Below are 16,615 nucleotides of genomic sequence, written 5' to 3' on the forward strand. Positions count from 1 at the left end.
TTGGCGTTATTGGCATATTACACTCAAAATAATACCACATAATAATGCAAATATCACAAAGTGAGCCACTGTATATTATATAAATATCTTAATTTAATTTAATTATATTCTAAATATTGAGCAAGTCATCTAAGTGAGAAGTTTGTATGAGTGGTTGTGGAGAAAGCTGGAGCAGCAACAACTCGATCTGAACCGCCATGTTTTCTACAGGCACCGCACCAGCGTCTCTTCTATGCGCCGCAGCTCTGCGTCTCCTCGGCCGCTACGTGCCCGTGAGTCCCTCGCGAGACCGACGCATCGCATAAATCTCGCAGTGATGGCTGCGCCGCCCGACACGGAGAGTTTGGAGTCTCGTATCAGTGAGTGTTTTTTAACTTATTGTACCGGAGCAGGTGGGGGTCCGGGGAGCCGGACGCTCGCACGTTATCGTCCGCGAGTTGTTGCGGACGAGGTGACAGCCCAGCAGAGCCGCGCGCGTGGCTCCGCGAGAGGAGGGGACTCTGACCCTGTGGCCACGTCCAGAATGCTAACCGAGCTCCGGAGCTGCTGCGCCTGCTCGCTGTCAACAAACACGATACAGCCGGGCGGAGCTTTAGCTCTGCGGCTCGATAGCTCAACTACCTTGGGGGGGGGGGCGACCATCTCACAGGGGGCCCGTTTCTAGTCCCGGAGGTGAGGGTGGGATTACGGCGAAGCTCCGGCCTCGGAGGAAAGTTCCAGACGAGACAATGACACAGTGCGACGACCGACAGGCAGCAAGCTAGCTGACGCGACGCTCCGGTAGCTGCGTCCCGGTGTGCTGCTCTGGCTCGGTGGCTCGCTGGGGTCCGGTGACCAGAGACTTAACGCATTTTAAATCACGAGCGTCACGAATACCCTCTTGGACTCTCTTGGGTGCTAAGATAAAGTTGTTTTTAAGTGAAAAGCGAAGGCATTGTGACTCAACGTCTGTAACGTTATCTATAAAGGTGAAGGTACTTTTGTGTATGAATATTGAAGCTATCATTACATTTCTATAATGAAAAAAAAGACAATTAACAACAGGCACTCCGTTGCCAGTTTAGCCACTGCTAGTTTATTATTATACAAACATGAAACAGTAGCTGTGCAATCAACCCTCCACCTTTTTATGTAGGCTATACAGTTATTTGTTGTGGTATTATATTGCATGGTATTCAAGAGGTGTTTCAAATCTACAATACAATTATAAAATCTATAATAACATGGATATAAAATGTACTTTATACAAAATAGTTTCGACACTTGCAACCTTTAACACTTGCTAACTATGAGTGACAACATTGATGCAGCGCAGTGAAGCTGAGGTCTCCTGTTGTCTGATATGCCATTTTGCTTCCGTTCCAGACATAGCCACAAACCCACTGAACCGAGACACAGACTGGAGCAGCATCCACGGCTTCTGTGACCAGCTCAACAATGACCTGGAGGGGTAAGAGGAGGCCACAGCCTTCACATCCCAATGTGTCTGGTTGATGCTGATTTCAAGTGTATACATCCTGGAAACCCTGTGGTAGTGGACAGATCCTCTCTACCAAACCAGGATTCCCTGTTGAATAAAAAAAAAAAAATCTAGGAAATCCTTTTCATCTGCAAATGAACACTTATTTCATTCAGTACCTGCATGCATACTTTACCGCGATGCCCTGGACATTCAGTTTGGTTTGTGATGTGTGTTACAGGCCTCAGCTGGCCACCAGGCTCCTGGCCCACAAGATCCAATCTCCACAGGAGTGGGAGGCCATGCAGGCCTTGCTGGTGAGTTCACACCAGACCCGGGATCTGCTAGTCCGAATCCGCTGCCTCAGTCCTGATGATGAGGGTTTCCAGTGCAAATGTTTTGTGTTGCTACTAATTTTCTACACTGCGAATGTGATTTTCAAATGTACATTTTCTAATTCTACCATGTTTCACTAAAGAAGATTAACTTCACCCAAAATGTTCTATGGGTGGCCAAAAACCCATCTGAATGTTAGGTTTTTAAATGAGTCTGTGTTGCTGAATGAAAGAAACGGTCCTCAAACCTAAATTCACTTTGGGTGTTTGTTCGACGTGGCATTCCTTTTTGAGCATACGGTGTAACTGTTTTCGGGATTTTGTTAATTTTTGTTTGTTCATCGTAATTCTTGCCTAGGTTCTGGAGACGTGTATGAAAAACTGCGGGAAAAGGTTTCACAGTGAAGTTGGCAAGTTTCGTTTTCTCAATGAACTCATCAAAGTAGTTTCTCCAAAGGTACGAATCCCCAAGTGTTTCTCTGAGTGCATCCGTTTGTTTTCGTACACGTATTGTATGTAGTTGACTCATTGTCCTCAATACACCACTCAGTACCTGGGCTCCCGGTCACCAGAGCCAGTCAAAAAGAAGGTTTTGGAGTTGATCTTTAGCTGGACTTTGGGGTTACCTGATGAGGCCAAGATCTCAGATGCTTATCAGATGCTGAAGAAACAAGGTAAGATTTCATCAGATTAACGCAAACTCTAACTTCAAAAGTTGTTAGAAGGCACTAAAGATTTTATCCAACGTTTTTTATTTTTGTATATAAAAGATGAATCTCTAAGCATTTATCTATGTTATTTTTGATCTGCTGTGTTTGTAAATCAGGTATTATTAAACAAGACCCAGAGCTGCCACCTGACCAACTGCTGAACCTTCCTCCACCCAGACCCAAGAATGCCATTTTTGAGGACGAGGAGAAGTCAAAAGTAAGGGATTGTCTGTTAATAATCACGGTTATTCGAAAAGATGCTGTTAAGAGTCACTTTCTTACACACGGCGCATGCGGTCATGATTGTGCTCGCCTCCCCCAAAGGGGATATTTATGAAGCCTGTTCACTCATTTTTCACCACGCGAACTGTGTGCTTTGTCAGATGTTGTCTCGGCTGTTGAACAGCTCTCACCCCGAGGACCTAAAAGCTGCCAACAAACTCATCAAGGAAATGGTGCAAGAGGTAAACCTGTCTCTGACTGCTTTTGTACGTTATACATTAACTGCACCTCTACCTTTTTAGCGCTGCAGATAAAGCCATGTGTGTTTTGTTTTTTTCTTCTTCTAAGAAGAGTAAAATATCGGAGTGCTGCATTTTGGGCAGGAACCTTAACGGAATGAGGAAAATGGGTTGGTTGCTTTGGGGGGTTTCGTGTGTCACTGGCAGGATGACTCAGCAGGCACTCAGAGTAAATGCGTCCTGATTTCAGGGTAATAGGAACTGCTCTTTGTGCGCCCGAGACTTTTCTAATGGCCTCTCCCTGACCTAGCTGTACTTCCTTTTTTTTTCTCCAGTTTTCCTATTCATGCTTCGGCAGCTTGTATGCTAATTTTCATACATGGGCACTTGTTTGTAGTGCCGTTTGTGAAACAATCTCTTTTTCTGCTGCAGGATCAGAAGCGAGCAGAGAAGGTGTCAAAGCGGGTGAACGCCATTCAGGAGGTGAAGGAGAGCGTCGCTCTGCTGACTCAGCTTCTGCAGGACTACGACGACACCGCTGACAATCAGAGCAACGCTGAACTTCTGCAGGTGAACTGACGGATGCTTTTGATCAGAGGGAGATTTAGACTCTTGTAGAAAAAGAAAAAAGAGTAACCAGTGTAACTTTTTAATTGTTTACTTTGTTGGGAAAAGGGTAGATTGTATTGTGTTTTGTGTGATCAGGATCTGTACCAGCGCTGTGAGAAAATGAGACCTACACTGTTCAGACTGGCAAGTGATACGGAGGACAACGACGAGGCTCTGGGTGAGCGTTATATCTCATTCATACATCATTTAAAAAATAAAAAAAAGGAACGATCACTTCTTGTTTATTTGCTGCAGCAAGCAAAATGCACAAAATTATTTTTTTCAACTGAACCCAGCCTTCCATGTTCGTTCATGGTAAGAGCACCAGAGACACGCCCACAATATAAACACTAGGGCTAATCATTGAAAGCTGATGCCAATCGTTGGTTAAGTCACCGCTCTGCTCTTTAACCGCGTTTGTCTTGCAGAAATCTTTGGTATCCAGAATTGCCATTTTATTTTCTGGAGACGTTTGCAATTTATTGTAAAATATTGAAAAACACCATACGTGGCTAAAATACACATTATCAACTAGCCTTGATAATTACAGTTTGTTTGGAGAAAGTTTGCATTTGTAATACTTTTGAGCATTGCCCCTTAACTTAAGCTGAAAAGATGTATTTCGGCTTCTAACTTAAATTGGTAGCCGCCCACAGACACCACAAAGATGCTCTCCGTTTGATGGTTCGGGTGGTCCCGCGGTTGTTTGAATGGTGTACCCGAGTTGATTGGTTGACTGTAGCAACATAAACAAACACTCATCCAAATTAAAAGGCCTTTACAAAATGTTCAAATCGGTAGCAAAATGAACAAATTCATCAAACCAAACTAAGATTAAACCGACCAAAATAACCAAAACATGCAGTGGTTGAAGACTGTTTACTCGCGGTGTCTTCACCTAATTTTCAGCACACCTGCCTTGAGTAATGTGATGTGAGGTGACGCACCAAAACTACCACTGGGTGCTGCTGTACGATTTATATTGAGGTGAATAAAAACAATATGCAGTTAGAAAAGCTCGCTAGAAATGGCTCCAACAAGGTGCTTGCATGACATATGTATTTTGTCTTTCTAAGCTCTCGTCCGCCTCTAGAGATATTACTTATGACCGTTATCATATAACACTGGGAAATCAATGCGCAGCGTTTTCTCCCGTCTCCACAGCCGAGATCCTGCAGGCGAACGACAGCCTGACTCAGGTCATCAACCAGTACAAACAGCAGGTGAAGGGGGAGATAGTGAACAACACATTGAACACACAGAGGATAACAGGTGGGTGAGACATTGAGCACAGAAATGCATGAAGGCTTAATTAATCGATTGGTTATAGAATTATCAAACAACAAAAAAATGTCACATGCAGAAATAAACTGGCTTGACTCCCTTTCTCACAGGAGGGACGGCACTGCTCGATCTGTCAGGATTGGACACATCGCCACACTCACCTCCGTCCTTCCCAGAGTTCCCCACTCCAACAGACAGCCTCAATGCCCCTTCGCAAGAGATGGGGATCAGTCTGCTGGACGACGAGCTCATGTCACTCGGTAACAGCACATCAGACAGCACACGCACCAATAAGTTGTATGCAGGATATTGATTGTGATTTTTATTTGGAGTTCTCTGAGAAACGGTCCTAAATGATAGCGCCACTCTTTGTGCGTCCCACAGGTTTAAGTGAAGGAACACACACCTCCAACCCTCTCTCGCAGCCTGAGGACTCCACCGCCTGGGACTCCTTCCAGGTTTATTATCATTATTCATCTGGCAAACAAACTCAACTTATTATTATTCATCTGGCAAACACGCAAAACTTCATTATTCATTATCACATTCATGCATCATTGCTTTCAATACAGCTCCAGTATAATCAAGACATCCATACCACTATTTGTCCTCATACTTTCTACTTCCAGTCCTCCGACAGCATCGACGCAGACATCCCGGCAGCACCCAGTCTTCTCCTGAGTCCAGACCCCGCCTCCCACTCTCAGCCCCTCTCGTCTGGCTCTACACCTGGGAACTCTGCTCTGGATGAGCTGGACCTGCTGGGAAAGACCCTGATGCAGCAGTCCCTGCCTCCAGAGGACATGCAGGTCAAATGGTATTTAACTAGCACCACTCTCTGTCCCAGTACTGTGGGGAATAGTCTAAGGTTTTAGTTTGAGGTGCACTTTGGTATTCACATGTAGTTAAAGTTGATCAGTGCAGCCGCTGTTTGATTTCCGTCTAGTTTTCGAACATCAGACACACAGAACAGCTCTCCATACTGATCAGAGAAACCACAGCTGTATGCTTTGACCTTTTACTCCTTACATTTGTTCTGGCTATTTTTGTTTCCACTCGGTGGCCTGCCTGGCTCAAAATGCTCCTCAGAAGTTTCGTGCAGAGCTAGTACAAGGAGAATTTAAAAAACCTGTATAGAATATCACAATTAACCACCAAAGGAATCAAAGAAGAATTCTTCGTGTATCCACTATCAGGGACAAGCAGCAGTGCAAACCAACTCTGAGGGATCTGCAGAGCAAGTCTGGGTGCAACATCACCCCAAACCCCATACCAACCTTCGCCGCTGAACATCCCGCGCCTCTTCTCAACTCTCAGCCCAGCCTTGCAGCGTCGTTGCTGGATATGTCCCCGACACACACAGAGACGCCACCTGTCGATGTCACCCTGACTGATGTTTTTGTACCGCTAGAATCCATTAAGCCCAGTAAGTGAACCGAATGGCCTGTCTACCTGGAAGAACAGATGATATACTCTCCTCCTCTCTCCTAATGTCCTTACTCTCTCCAGGTAGTCTGTTACCTGTGACGGTGTTTGATGGACACAGCCTGCGGGTTCTCTTTCACTTTGCTCGGGACTCGCCTCCCTCTCGTACCGATGTGCTAGTGGTGATAATCTCCATGTTGTCATCTGCTCCCATACCCGTCGACAACATCAACTTCCAGACCACAGCCCCGAAGGTAGTAAGAAAGTTCACGGCCTTCCCCTCCCAATAGATGCAGTCGACTATACACATGCATGGTTATTCTTGGAAAGGACATTGTTACTAAACTACTGCGACCGATTTACTGTGAGTTGGAATGTTTGTTCTCATTTATCAACTGTAGTCTATGGCAGTGAAACTTCAGCCCCCATCAGGAACAGAGCTCCCAGCTTTCAACCCCATCCATCCCCCGGCTGCGGTCACACAGATCCTGCTGCTGGCGAACCCAAACAAGGTACGCCGAGATTTGTACCGGTCTCCACATTGGGGGTCCCTCTTTTTAGAAGAAACCATTAAGCTACCGTTTGTCTAAAACGTACGATAGTCCTCAGGCACAACAGTAACTATAAAGTTAAATTATTATACTGTGGAACGTTTATGGCTGTGATGAGTCTGTCGTTATCCCCGTTCCATCTGACTAGTTCTTCTGACTCATGGCAATACAACAGATGGATGTTAAACTATAACTCAATCCACCTCTCATCCTGTGTCCCACAGGAGAAAGTGCAGCTGCAGTACAGCTTAACCTTCACCATGGGACAACAGGAGCACAGCGAGAGCGGAAGTCTAGAACAGTTCCCTCCTCCAGAGATGTGGGGGAACCTATAGCATTGAAGCACAACCACAACCTGACAGACTCTCTGCTTTCAGACTCCGCTTCCTTTCCCAAAACCACCTCAACACTCTGCGTTTTGCCCGTTTTCCTTTTGTAAACACGTTGTACTTTTTTTGATCGGTGTTGATAAATTGCTTTTGCTCTAAATGAGTCGCGTGATGTCCCCCCCCCCCCTCCCCTCCACTCCCCCAAGAGCTGTTGCAGTCTTGTCATATTGTTTAACAGACGACATCAAATGTGTGCGTACTTTTTGGTGTGTTTGTGGTGTTTTTCACTTCAGTCTGAATCACTCATCTGTTGCTTTTACCGTCACCTCTGCATGCTTTTCCAACACAGGATGCAATGCCTGCAAAATCAGGACACAGAGGACGTTGGCGCATTACATAGTTCATCTTAGTTTGCAAAACAAGGCTAGACTTAATCAACGTTTCTTGGTATCTTTTTAATTCCTTTTGCAATGACTGAGTCCACTTTTTGATTTGCACAAAGGATTTTTTTTGGGGGGGGGGGGAGATTGTACCATTTGTGTTTCTCATCTTGTGTAAAGAACGAAATTAACAAGTGTCATCTGCCATATGTGCCTATTTTGCGGTTTTAACATTTTACTTTTCGTGTGTTTTGGATGGATTTGTTTTCCTCATCTGTTACACATCAGTCATATTAGGTCTGAGATGCAGTTCAGCGACATGATATCCTTAATATATTCTGAGCATTTTCAGTAGGGTAAGTTACATTTTGACTTATTTATTTAGCTTGTGATTTAATTTTTTTATTCAGAATTTATTGGTTAAGACTATCACGCAACTTGAGATGAAGCAAGGTGCTCAGCGTGCACTCCTGGTCTCAAACCAGTTTCTCCAGTGTGCGATGCATGTCAGTCACGCTCAACACTCCTCCCCACAGGCTCTCAATCACATTCCGCTGCACTAATCTCCAATATGACTGCTTTGTAAATACCAATGATGGCAGTCCTGTTATGTACATTTGACTTGTGCAAGAGCATAATTCTGGTAAAATATTCCAAATGGGTAATAAAGGATTTTTCTTGGTGACCTGAAGGCCTGTTCATTTGTGTTTTGGGGCATGGAGTTTCTCAGGACGTCCACATGGAAGCTCCACAATACAATACCCATAGCTGTCTGCCACCATGTTTTAGGGTCACGGATTTAAAGACCACACTTTGATTTATTGAAGAGCTTTATTAAACCGTAAAAATGGTTAGTATTTACTAGGAAACTCAAACATCACTGCTGCAAATACCCACATTGGTGATAAGGGAATCTATGGTAGAATGTAACTAAACAAACTTGAAAATGTGAAAGAAAAGTTCATTTCTATGCCTCTTAGGCCAAAATTCACTGCTCAAGCAACAGCAGGATCTCCATTATCATTAAATCTATTCAAACTGATCTTGTGGCTTGCAAATTTTAAAAACAAAAAAGGAGAATGAACCTAAAAAAGAAACTGTACAAGAATTTACTTTAACACCTACCGTATATGCCTAAAAAGGGGAAAATCAGATGTCAGCTCACAGTACAAATACAGCAAGTTTGTACAAACTTAGTCAACTGACAGACAAGCTTCTGTCAAACTAAATAATTCATTTGACTTAGAATACATTGACCACTTGAACTGGGAATATAATAAATGTGTCTTTGTTGCAGAATTTGACCCGAACAAGCTCGTAACTAATGATTATGTTGCAGTGTTTCCCTGCCGAGGGTTTAACCCCTGCAAAATCGAATGTTTTTGTGACTGTGTGTGTGCGACCGACTCACAGATTACATTACTTTCTGCCTGATGGAGGCAGTGGGGAAACAAACTGGAACGGTGAGTGTCCCATCAGGCCCATCATGGGCTGAGGAGGGTTGAACTGCTTGGCCATTAGAGTCTGGGGGCCCGACAAAGAACAGGGTGGGGTCTGCCCCACTCCAGTGCCCCCTGACCCTGAGCCACTCCTGGAGCTGCTGTACTGACTACTGCTATTATTCTGGTACTGGTCGTTGGAGCTGGAGCTGCGCCCTCCGTCCCTGCGATCTCTGTCAGAGGAGGAAGATGAGGAGGAGCGTTCCCCGTCCCGGCTGCTTCCTCTGCGGCCATCTCGACCGTCGCGGCTGTAGCTGCTGCCGCGGCCGTCCTTGGCACTGCTGCCGCTCCCACCAACAGAACGCATTCGCCCGTCACACTCTTCCTGGTACATCAGGTTGGGATTGTTAGAATTGGAGCCACTGCGAAAACGAGGACGCCCACCTGGAGATATAAAAAGGAGGGGAAAAAAAAGGACAAAGGAAGAAAGAGGGAAGACAAAACACATCACACTGCCATGTTGGCGCCCATCACACTAGGAACTTTCTCTTAAACAGTCAAGTGTGATTCGGGTTTCTTCCCGTCTTCCACAATACCCTCATACTTAAAGACATTGGCACAGAAATACTACAATGCCCCAAAAAGTCGAAACTAATTCCTTTTTGGTGGAGAGAACTCAGGAGCTAAATTTTTTTAGCCACATATACAGTCATCAAAAGCTCGTTTAGCAAATCTACATTCTCAGTGAAGGCAGGTCACTCGTGGAATGCTCTTCCACCACACATACGTGCACAAAACGTTCAAGCATAACCTGAAGAAATGGCTTGTTGCCAATCAGGTGTGCAATCATTGATATGCTCTCTGTCCTGATGCTTGTTTCGCCTATATGTGCATTTGTTTTTTATGTGTATGTTGTATTGTAGCTGGGTTTGTTCTGCCTGATGCATGCTGCAGCCCGTTATGTCTCTGGTCTATTGTTGTACCCTTTCTTTTGGCTGTTTTTTGGTTTTGTTTATATGTTGTTGTCAGTGTGTCTATGAATTTTATTTCCATTTTATTTTGAGATTTTGTTATTTTGGGCTGCCTTACAAACATCTGGCCAGGGACAGCAGATGGAAATTAGCCTCTCTGGCTAACTTACAGTCCTACTGTTGATTAGTGTGCATTGTCCCTGCAAAATAAATGAATTAAATAAATAAATAAATCTAATCCACTAGAAAGTGCCCCTCACCTCCTCCACGTCCAGTATCAAGCAGCTGCAGGAGTTTGGGATTGATGGCCTGACGGGCCTCCTCCAGCACCCGGATCAGCTCGCGGGCCTGGCGGAGGTTCCCCGGGGTGAAGAAGGTGTAGGCGGTGCCTTTGTTGTTGCTGCGGGCTGTACGGCCGATGCGATGGATGTAGTCCTCCGATGAGTTGGGATAGTCATAATTGATGACAAATTTGACATCCTCCACGTCTTTATTTTGGGTCAATAGTTGTGGAGAAGTGGTGGTGTGATGGGAAAAGACACAAACACAAAGTCAGGACAAAACTAACACCGGTTGAGAAATTTACTCCATTCACGAAGTTAAAGTTTTGTGCCTTTGAAAAGGGATCATTCAGACAGACAATACCTACAAGATCCATCATCCTTACACCCACTTACCTGTTAAATCGTCAACTAGTTTACTTACCACGCTAATCACACCACAGGGCTCACTTATCTAGCATAGCAATGAATTAGTGCACTTGCACACATGCAAATAAGCCATGTGTGGCCAAAGGTACATATCAACTGAATTATGGGATGAAAAGGTTTGTGGTTTGCTGAAGAATTTGGACGATAGTAGATGAAATTGTAAAAAGTGACCCTCCAGGCGATCCTTGTGTAAAAGACATATTCAGTAGTCTAAAGGGATTTCTGATCAATGAGAAAGTCAATTTCTTGTTGGAATCTTTTTTTTAAATGGTTTTGTACTCGTTCTTATAGAGGGATTTAGCCAGTCATCAAGAGCTGGCGAGTTATTAACAGACTGGACCGGTGGTCCGGTATGACGTGTACAAAGTTAAATGTCCGAAGTCTTAAAGACGAAGAGGGGTTGAAAGCAGGACAAACAATCAGGACGTTAGGTGGTAAAAAGAGGTAGAGTAAAGAGATGAATGAAAGAATGACGGAAACATTTAAGAAATCAGCAAAAGAGGGAGAGAAGTGACAACCAAGCGAGGAAATGACAGAGACAGAGACCTCGATTACAGAGCGGTGGCTCCTCTAGACCAGGACTCCTGCCAGCCAGGACCAGACATGACGTCCGCAGAGGGAGAGGCCGGCGGGCACAGTGTCAGGGGCTGGCATCAGGGGGCAGCTCAGAGGGGAGCCTCCAGCATAGCCGTCCATGCCTGGCTTTGGCTTTGCCTTCCACCCTCCTCCATACCCCCCCTCTCCGCCCTCTCACCTGACTGCCGCCCCCGACTCTCAGATCAAAATTTGGAAGCCCAGCAGCAAACCCGCCCCCCCGTCGCCCAGGCAGCCAGTGTCCTGGAAGGGGGTGATGAGTTTTGTTTGTGGGCTCTGTTCTAGGTTTTCAGCAGAGATGGCTGTCTCTGGGACTGATTAATCAGGCCGTCTCTCTCCCCGAGTCAGCTTTCATTTTGTCATGCCTAGGTCCGGCTGCAGGCTCCCAAGGGCCTGTGTGCTTCTAGTTGCCGGAGAAGACTTGGAAACAAACAAAAAAAGAAATGAAAAAAAAAAAAGAAAGAAATGAACATAGAATTAGGTTAAAGGTTGATAGCTATCCTGTAAGGGGCTGCTTCACTAGCACATCTTCACACCATTCAACATCATTCCCATGTTCAGTTTTTTCTGTTTTATTAAATAGAACAAAGTAAACCCTGCTTCAAATACGATAAACTTCTTAGATAGACATTTTTATCCGAGAAGCATCATAGGTTCTATGGAGAAAAGCAAATCTGTACCCGTTTGTAATTGTCTTTTAAACATAAATCCACTGTGAATTAACATGCAGCGAAGAGTCTGATCATCAAATAATGACCATTGGTATTATACTGCAAATTAAATGGTTTCATATCATGCATGTGTAACATAACGGTGTGTTTGCACTCGAGCCCACAGGACGTACCCAAACCACGCGAGGCCACGTCAGTAGCAATGAGGATGGGAGCTTTGCTGCTACGGAACTCTGCAACGCAGAACAGACGATCAGAAGCTGAACGCCAGAGAAGAAAAGGAATCAATGCTCGTGTAAAGTCAGTTGTTCAAATGTGAGGGTGTTTCATGTACCAGATAGCACCCAGTCTCTTTCTGGCTGGCTCTTGTCGCCATGAATACACATCGCTGGCCACCTGGAAAAGAGACAAGCATGCTGTGACGTAAATGACCAGGTGCAGTAGATTTAACCCGGCGTTATCGCACTGGTTTTACATTTCCCAATCCCCAGAGGGAAATGCGTGCCCACCTGTACCCACAAACTTCTGGGTCAGATACAGGACGTATTTAAAATGGTTACGCAAACTGTATAGAACACTATTGTATTCCTAAAATATATAAATAAATAAATAGATCTCATCGTTTTTCACCCATCACGCCTCATCCTGCGTGTGAGATCGTTGCATCGTTTCTTGGTCTCCGCGAAGATGATGGTCTTGTTCTCTTTCTCACCCATGATCTCCTCCATCAGCTGGATCAACCTGAGGAAAGAAAGCAAACATAAATAAAGTACCAGATTTATAATATTAATATATGGACATATCATTGTCATTATCTCAAAACAATAGAGGCCACGATCACTAAAGTAAGGATGGAAAAGGGACGGGAAAGCGACGCAGTAAATGGGTAAAGAGTATGAAGCAAGACGAATAAAGCGAGCACTATTACAAAGGAAGAGGGCTCTAAAACACTAGAAACCAAATAAACTTTAACAAACAAAGCAGGCAAAGACAGATCTCTTACTTGTGTTCCTTCTCACTCTCGATACAGACATCAACTATCTGAAGGATGTTGTGGTTGGCGCTGAGTTCCAGAGCTCCGACATTGATCTGGACATAATCTTTCAGGAAGTCCTCTGCCAGCTGGCGGACCTCTTTGGGCCAAGTAGCACTCCACATCAGGGTCTGCCTGTCGGGCTGGGCAAGGCGCAAACCAAATAAACAGAGACGAGTAATGACAGATACTTAAACGACTGCTTTGTCTCATGAAAAACAGATCAAAACAAGGCATATAAGCTGTCAAAGCCAGCATTTCTCTGCTGTTCATTTACCCTGATCTGGTCCACAATCTTGCGAATCTGCGGTTCAAAGCCCATATCCAGCATGCGGTCAGCTTCATCCAGAACCAAGTATGTGCAGCGTCGCAGGTTGGTCTTTCCAGCCTCAAGGAAGTCAATCAGACGACCTGGTGTGGCGATGCAGATCTCAACACCTGAAGGAGAAACATTTAGTACATTACAGACTAATCAAATGAGGATTTCAATGGGAATCAATCAGCTGACTCAGACAATAAAAAAATAGTTCGTAATGTGATCTGTATTAATCCAAATGGTTAATACGGCATACCTCTCTCCAGGTCTCTGATTTGAGGTCCCTTGGGAGCACCCCCATACACACAGGTGATTTTGATGCAGGATGACTTTACGTAATCGCATGCCACCTGCTGGACCTGCTGCGCCAGTTCTCTTGTGGGGGCCAGGACCAAGCACTGCAGAGCACACACATAATGGCGTAACAATACCCCATTTTGTGCATTAGACACGTTGATGTTGTGCTAAGACAGCATGCAATATAATTTTTGTAAACTCTCATGTGGACAACTAAGGGATTAGTGCATTCCTTTCCTCTGCACGTACAATGGGCCCATCTCCACGCTCCAGGTAGGGCTGATGATTGATGTGCACGATGGAAGGCAGGAGGTACTGAAGAGAAGAAAAATGGGGAACGGTCAGTGGATTGTGCTGCTGCACATTACACATCCACATGTGCAATTACAGTTAGAGGAAGACCTGCGACTCACCGATAAGGTCTTCCCAGAGCCAGTCTGAGCAATGCCCACCATGTCTCTCCCACTGAGGGCCAGAGGGAAACCTTGTGCCTGAATGGCTGTGGGCTCCTTGAAATTCTGCTGCATCAGGACATCCAATACATATTCTAGATGGAGAGGCAGCACCAAATATTCTGGTTATTTCTGTGACAACTGATTTAGATTAGTTGGTTTTTTTGTAGTGGCAGTGTTGTTCCACAATGGTGCACGTGTCGATAATATCCATGTGTGCATATCCATGTGTGTGTGCTTACGGGGAAACTGTGCCTGATGGAAGTTGGTGACAGGCTTTGGGCAGCCTGAACCTCGAACAGTGATTTCTTTCTTCCTGCAATGCTCCTCAACGTCATCCTGAAAGCACAAGAATGAGAACAAAAACTCAACAGCGTACAGCGTTGTTAATAACACCGTTACTCTGGAGGCCTTGATAGTTCAGGAGTACCTGGCTCATTCGCTGCAGGTCCGGATGTTCAACGTAAAAGTTCTTCTCAAATTTAGGAAGCTCCGCCAGGTCCCATCTCTTCTTCCTTAAACGGTCCCCGGGGTTCCCAAACTTTTTACCCGGTGGTGGGCCGCCTCTGCTGGACCCGAGGCGAGTGCTGCTGTAAACATGACGAGACACACACAATGTGGGGCGACACTTTCCTGGACTAGAATGTGAACCCTGCTAACTCCTACACACGTCATAATGGCACCAAACGGTGCGAGCGAGCTCTGACCTGACTTGACTGAGTCGACGTTAGCGGCTTACCCTCGGTCACGCACACGGTCTCTGTCTCTGTCTCCGTACGAACCTCTCATTTTAAGGACACACGCGCTCTTGTATGAGAGGTGAAGCGGTTATTTAATGGCACCCTCGGCTCAGTGGACCCTTTTCTCGAAGAAGTGGCCTGGCTTTCGCTTTTCTAGACCCGTTACCGTTACAGGCCTGGACAACCAGCGCAGTTATTTCAGCCAAATGACGTCAACGTGGACCGCTGTGTGGGTGAAGAAAGGGCCCCTTTCTTAAATACTTGTTGAATAATCAAATAAGTCAACTAATACTTAACGTTAGTTATATTGGCACAATACTAGAGCAGCAAAAGCTGTGCTACTGTATTGTTGTTAGAATCGCGCACAGGCATCTGCAGAGCGGAAGCTACTGTGATTGGCTGACTGCTTGGGAAGCCCCGCCCCCAACCTATGATTGGACCTATGATTCAGCCACATCAGAAAAATAAAATCATTGTACAATATAACTAAATATTTGTGATATTTGTAATCTACTGCGATGATAGTTTCTACAAGCCAATTTGATCAAAAACCTGAAACAGAAATGTCTTCATTTTGTATTTTATTTACATTTTTAACATCAACAGAAATAGCATCAAAACAAGAGATAATATTGCCAATATAAAAATTAAAAAGTGTACAACAGAAACAAAACAAGAGAATATTTGAAAATGAAAACATTAAACTCAAGCACAATTCCAAGTAATGTCATTACAGTCACCATCATGAATGTTTTCGCAATGTTCTTTTTTTTTTACAACATCCCTTCCGTTCTGGTATATTTCCTGGTTTTATATTCTCATCTTTGATTAACAACCACATAGTATCAAAAACTGTTATTTGATAGTGTCAAATCAAGATGCTTGAGTTAGATATGCTGTTAACACGGGGCAGATCAAAAGGCAGGGAATTTAGGTGGTCTATGGGGAATTTTCCCATTTAGAAGATGATTGTGCTCTTTTGAGGACACGCATTGATTTGGCAGTTACTCTTTCACGTGGACTACGTTCATCACAAACGAGGAGTTCACTGTTGGTTCACTTTCAGTCGCTAGACGTGAACCAATCCCTAACATCAGTTTGGACTCTGCACTTCACATAAAGAGAAAACAATGATCACACATTTAGCGGCAGCATTGGGCCTAATGTCACCTGTCAAAAGGATTTAGTCAGCATTTATATTGACGTGTTCTGCCATCAAATATTCACGACCACAAGCAGCTTCTATACTGTCCCCCGCTAAAACACATAGTGAACATCAGCTGATGAACAATTAACTCTCCCAATGTGGAAACGGAGGATGGCAGGCAGCCCTGAAGGTTTTGACTCACTTGAGGATTTCTCCCCCACCCCCCATGCATAACTGCTATACAAATCTATGTGCAGCTTGCATACATTATTTTAATGCCCATTCCTTTTCTGCACGAGTCCAGTCTAATTTAAAGCCTTGTTTAGACTGAGACTCTTCGAATGGCCTTGTCTGTCCGTGATGACCGTCGCCCTGACTAACTCACTACTACCATAGCAGTGATGCCCTTATAAACAATACCAGCAGAGGCAGGCCTGATCTGTGCTGCCCTTAATTATGGGATTACAATCCGCAGCACATCACAGCTGGGTCAGCTCTGCAGGGAAGCGTTGCTTCTTTGGTAATCTGTAATCTGTGTGGGCGTTGTCCTTCCGTCGGTCTCCCTGGCCACACTAATATCCCGCCTACAGCTGTTCCCTCTCAGTGCTCCACAAACAATACCATTGCACGAGGAGCCAAAAGCAGGAGTCATGCAATTACACTTTAGAGTCACTGGTTCACATGAACCCATAACAAAAATGA

General features: G+C 44.8%; 2 protein-coding genes across 6 annotated transcripts; one reads left to right on the forward strand and one right to left on the reverse strand.

Annotated features, from left to right (window-relative positions):
* Positions 1 to 195: 195 nt before the first annotated feature.
* Positions 196 to 8,228, forward strand: LOC117734606 (ADP-ribosylation factor-binding protein GGA1-like). Of its 3 annotated transcripts, none has more exons than XM_034538790.1 (17): positions 196 to 359; positions 1,366 to 1,450; positions 1,701 to 1,776; positions 2,153 to 2,251; positions 2,345 to 2,468; positions 2,621 to 2,721; positions 2,888 to 2,968; positions 3,398 to 3,535; positions 3,671 to 3,752; positions 4,739 to 4,846; positions 4,969 to 5,118; positions 5,243 to 5,316; positions 5,488 to 5,675; positions 6,055 to 6,284; positions 6,368 to 6,537; positions 6,685 to 6,795; positions 7,059 to 8,228. In XM_034538790.1, exons 1-17 carry the CDS (start codon positions 233 to 235, stop codon positions 7,167 to 7,169), a joined length of 2,055 nt encoding a protein of 684 aa, XP_034394681.1. In that variant the 5' UTR covers positions 196 to 232; the 3' UTR covers positions 7,170 to 8,228. The 3 variants fall into 3 exon arrangements, with proteins under 3 accessions (XP_034394681.1, XP_034394680.1, XP_034394682.1); XM_034538791.1 differs by lacking the exon at positions 196 to 359 and adding an exon at positions 397 to 968; XM_034538789.1 differs by having other exon boundaries at positions 201 to 359; positions 5,243 to 5,675.
* A 132-nt stretch (positions 8,229 to 8,360) lies between these two features.
* LOC117734857 (probable ATP-dependent RNA helicase DDX17) lies at positions 8,361 to 15,140 on the reverse strand. Of its 3 annotated transcripts, none has more exons than XM_034539160.1 (13): positions 14,766 to 15,140; positions 14,457 to 14,616; positions 14,269 to 14,365; positions 13,988 to 14,121; positions 13,824 to 13,889; positions 13,534 to 13,675; positions 13,239 to 13,399; positions 12,932 to 13,104; positions 12,559 to 12,669; positions 12,263 to 12,324; positions 12,102 to 12,161; positions 10,214 to 10,441; positions 8,361 to 9,426 (listed from the first exon to the last, which is right to left on the reverse strand). In XM_034539160.1, the coding sequence occupies exons 1-13, from the start codon at positions 14,813 to 14,815 to the stop codon at positions 8,963 to 8,965; spliced, it is 1,908 nt and encodes a 635-aa protein (XP_034395051.1). In that variant the 5' UTR covers positions 14,816 to 15,140; the 3' UTR covers positions 8,361 to 8,962. The 3 variants fall into 3 exon arrangements, 2 of the variants coding, with proteins under 2 accessions (XP_034395051.1, XP_034395052.1); XM_034539161.1 differs by having other exon boundaries at positions 14,457 to 14,613; positions 14,766 to 15,133; XR_004609827.1 differs by having other exon boundaries at positions 10,214 to 11,677; positions 12,263 to 12,669; positions 13,534 to 13,889.
* Between the last annotated feature and the right edge of the window lie 1,475 nt (positions 15,141 to 16,615).

This window comes from Cyclopterus lumpus, chromosome 8, assembly GCF_009769545.1.
Source record: "Cyclopterus lumpus isolate fCycLum1 chromosome 8, fCycLum1.pri, whole genome shotgun sequence".
Taxonomy (NCBI): domain Eukaryota; kingdom Metazoa; phylum Chordata; class Actinopteri; order Perciformes; family Cyclopteridae; genus Cyclopterus; species Cyclopterus lumpus.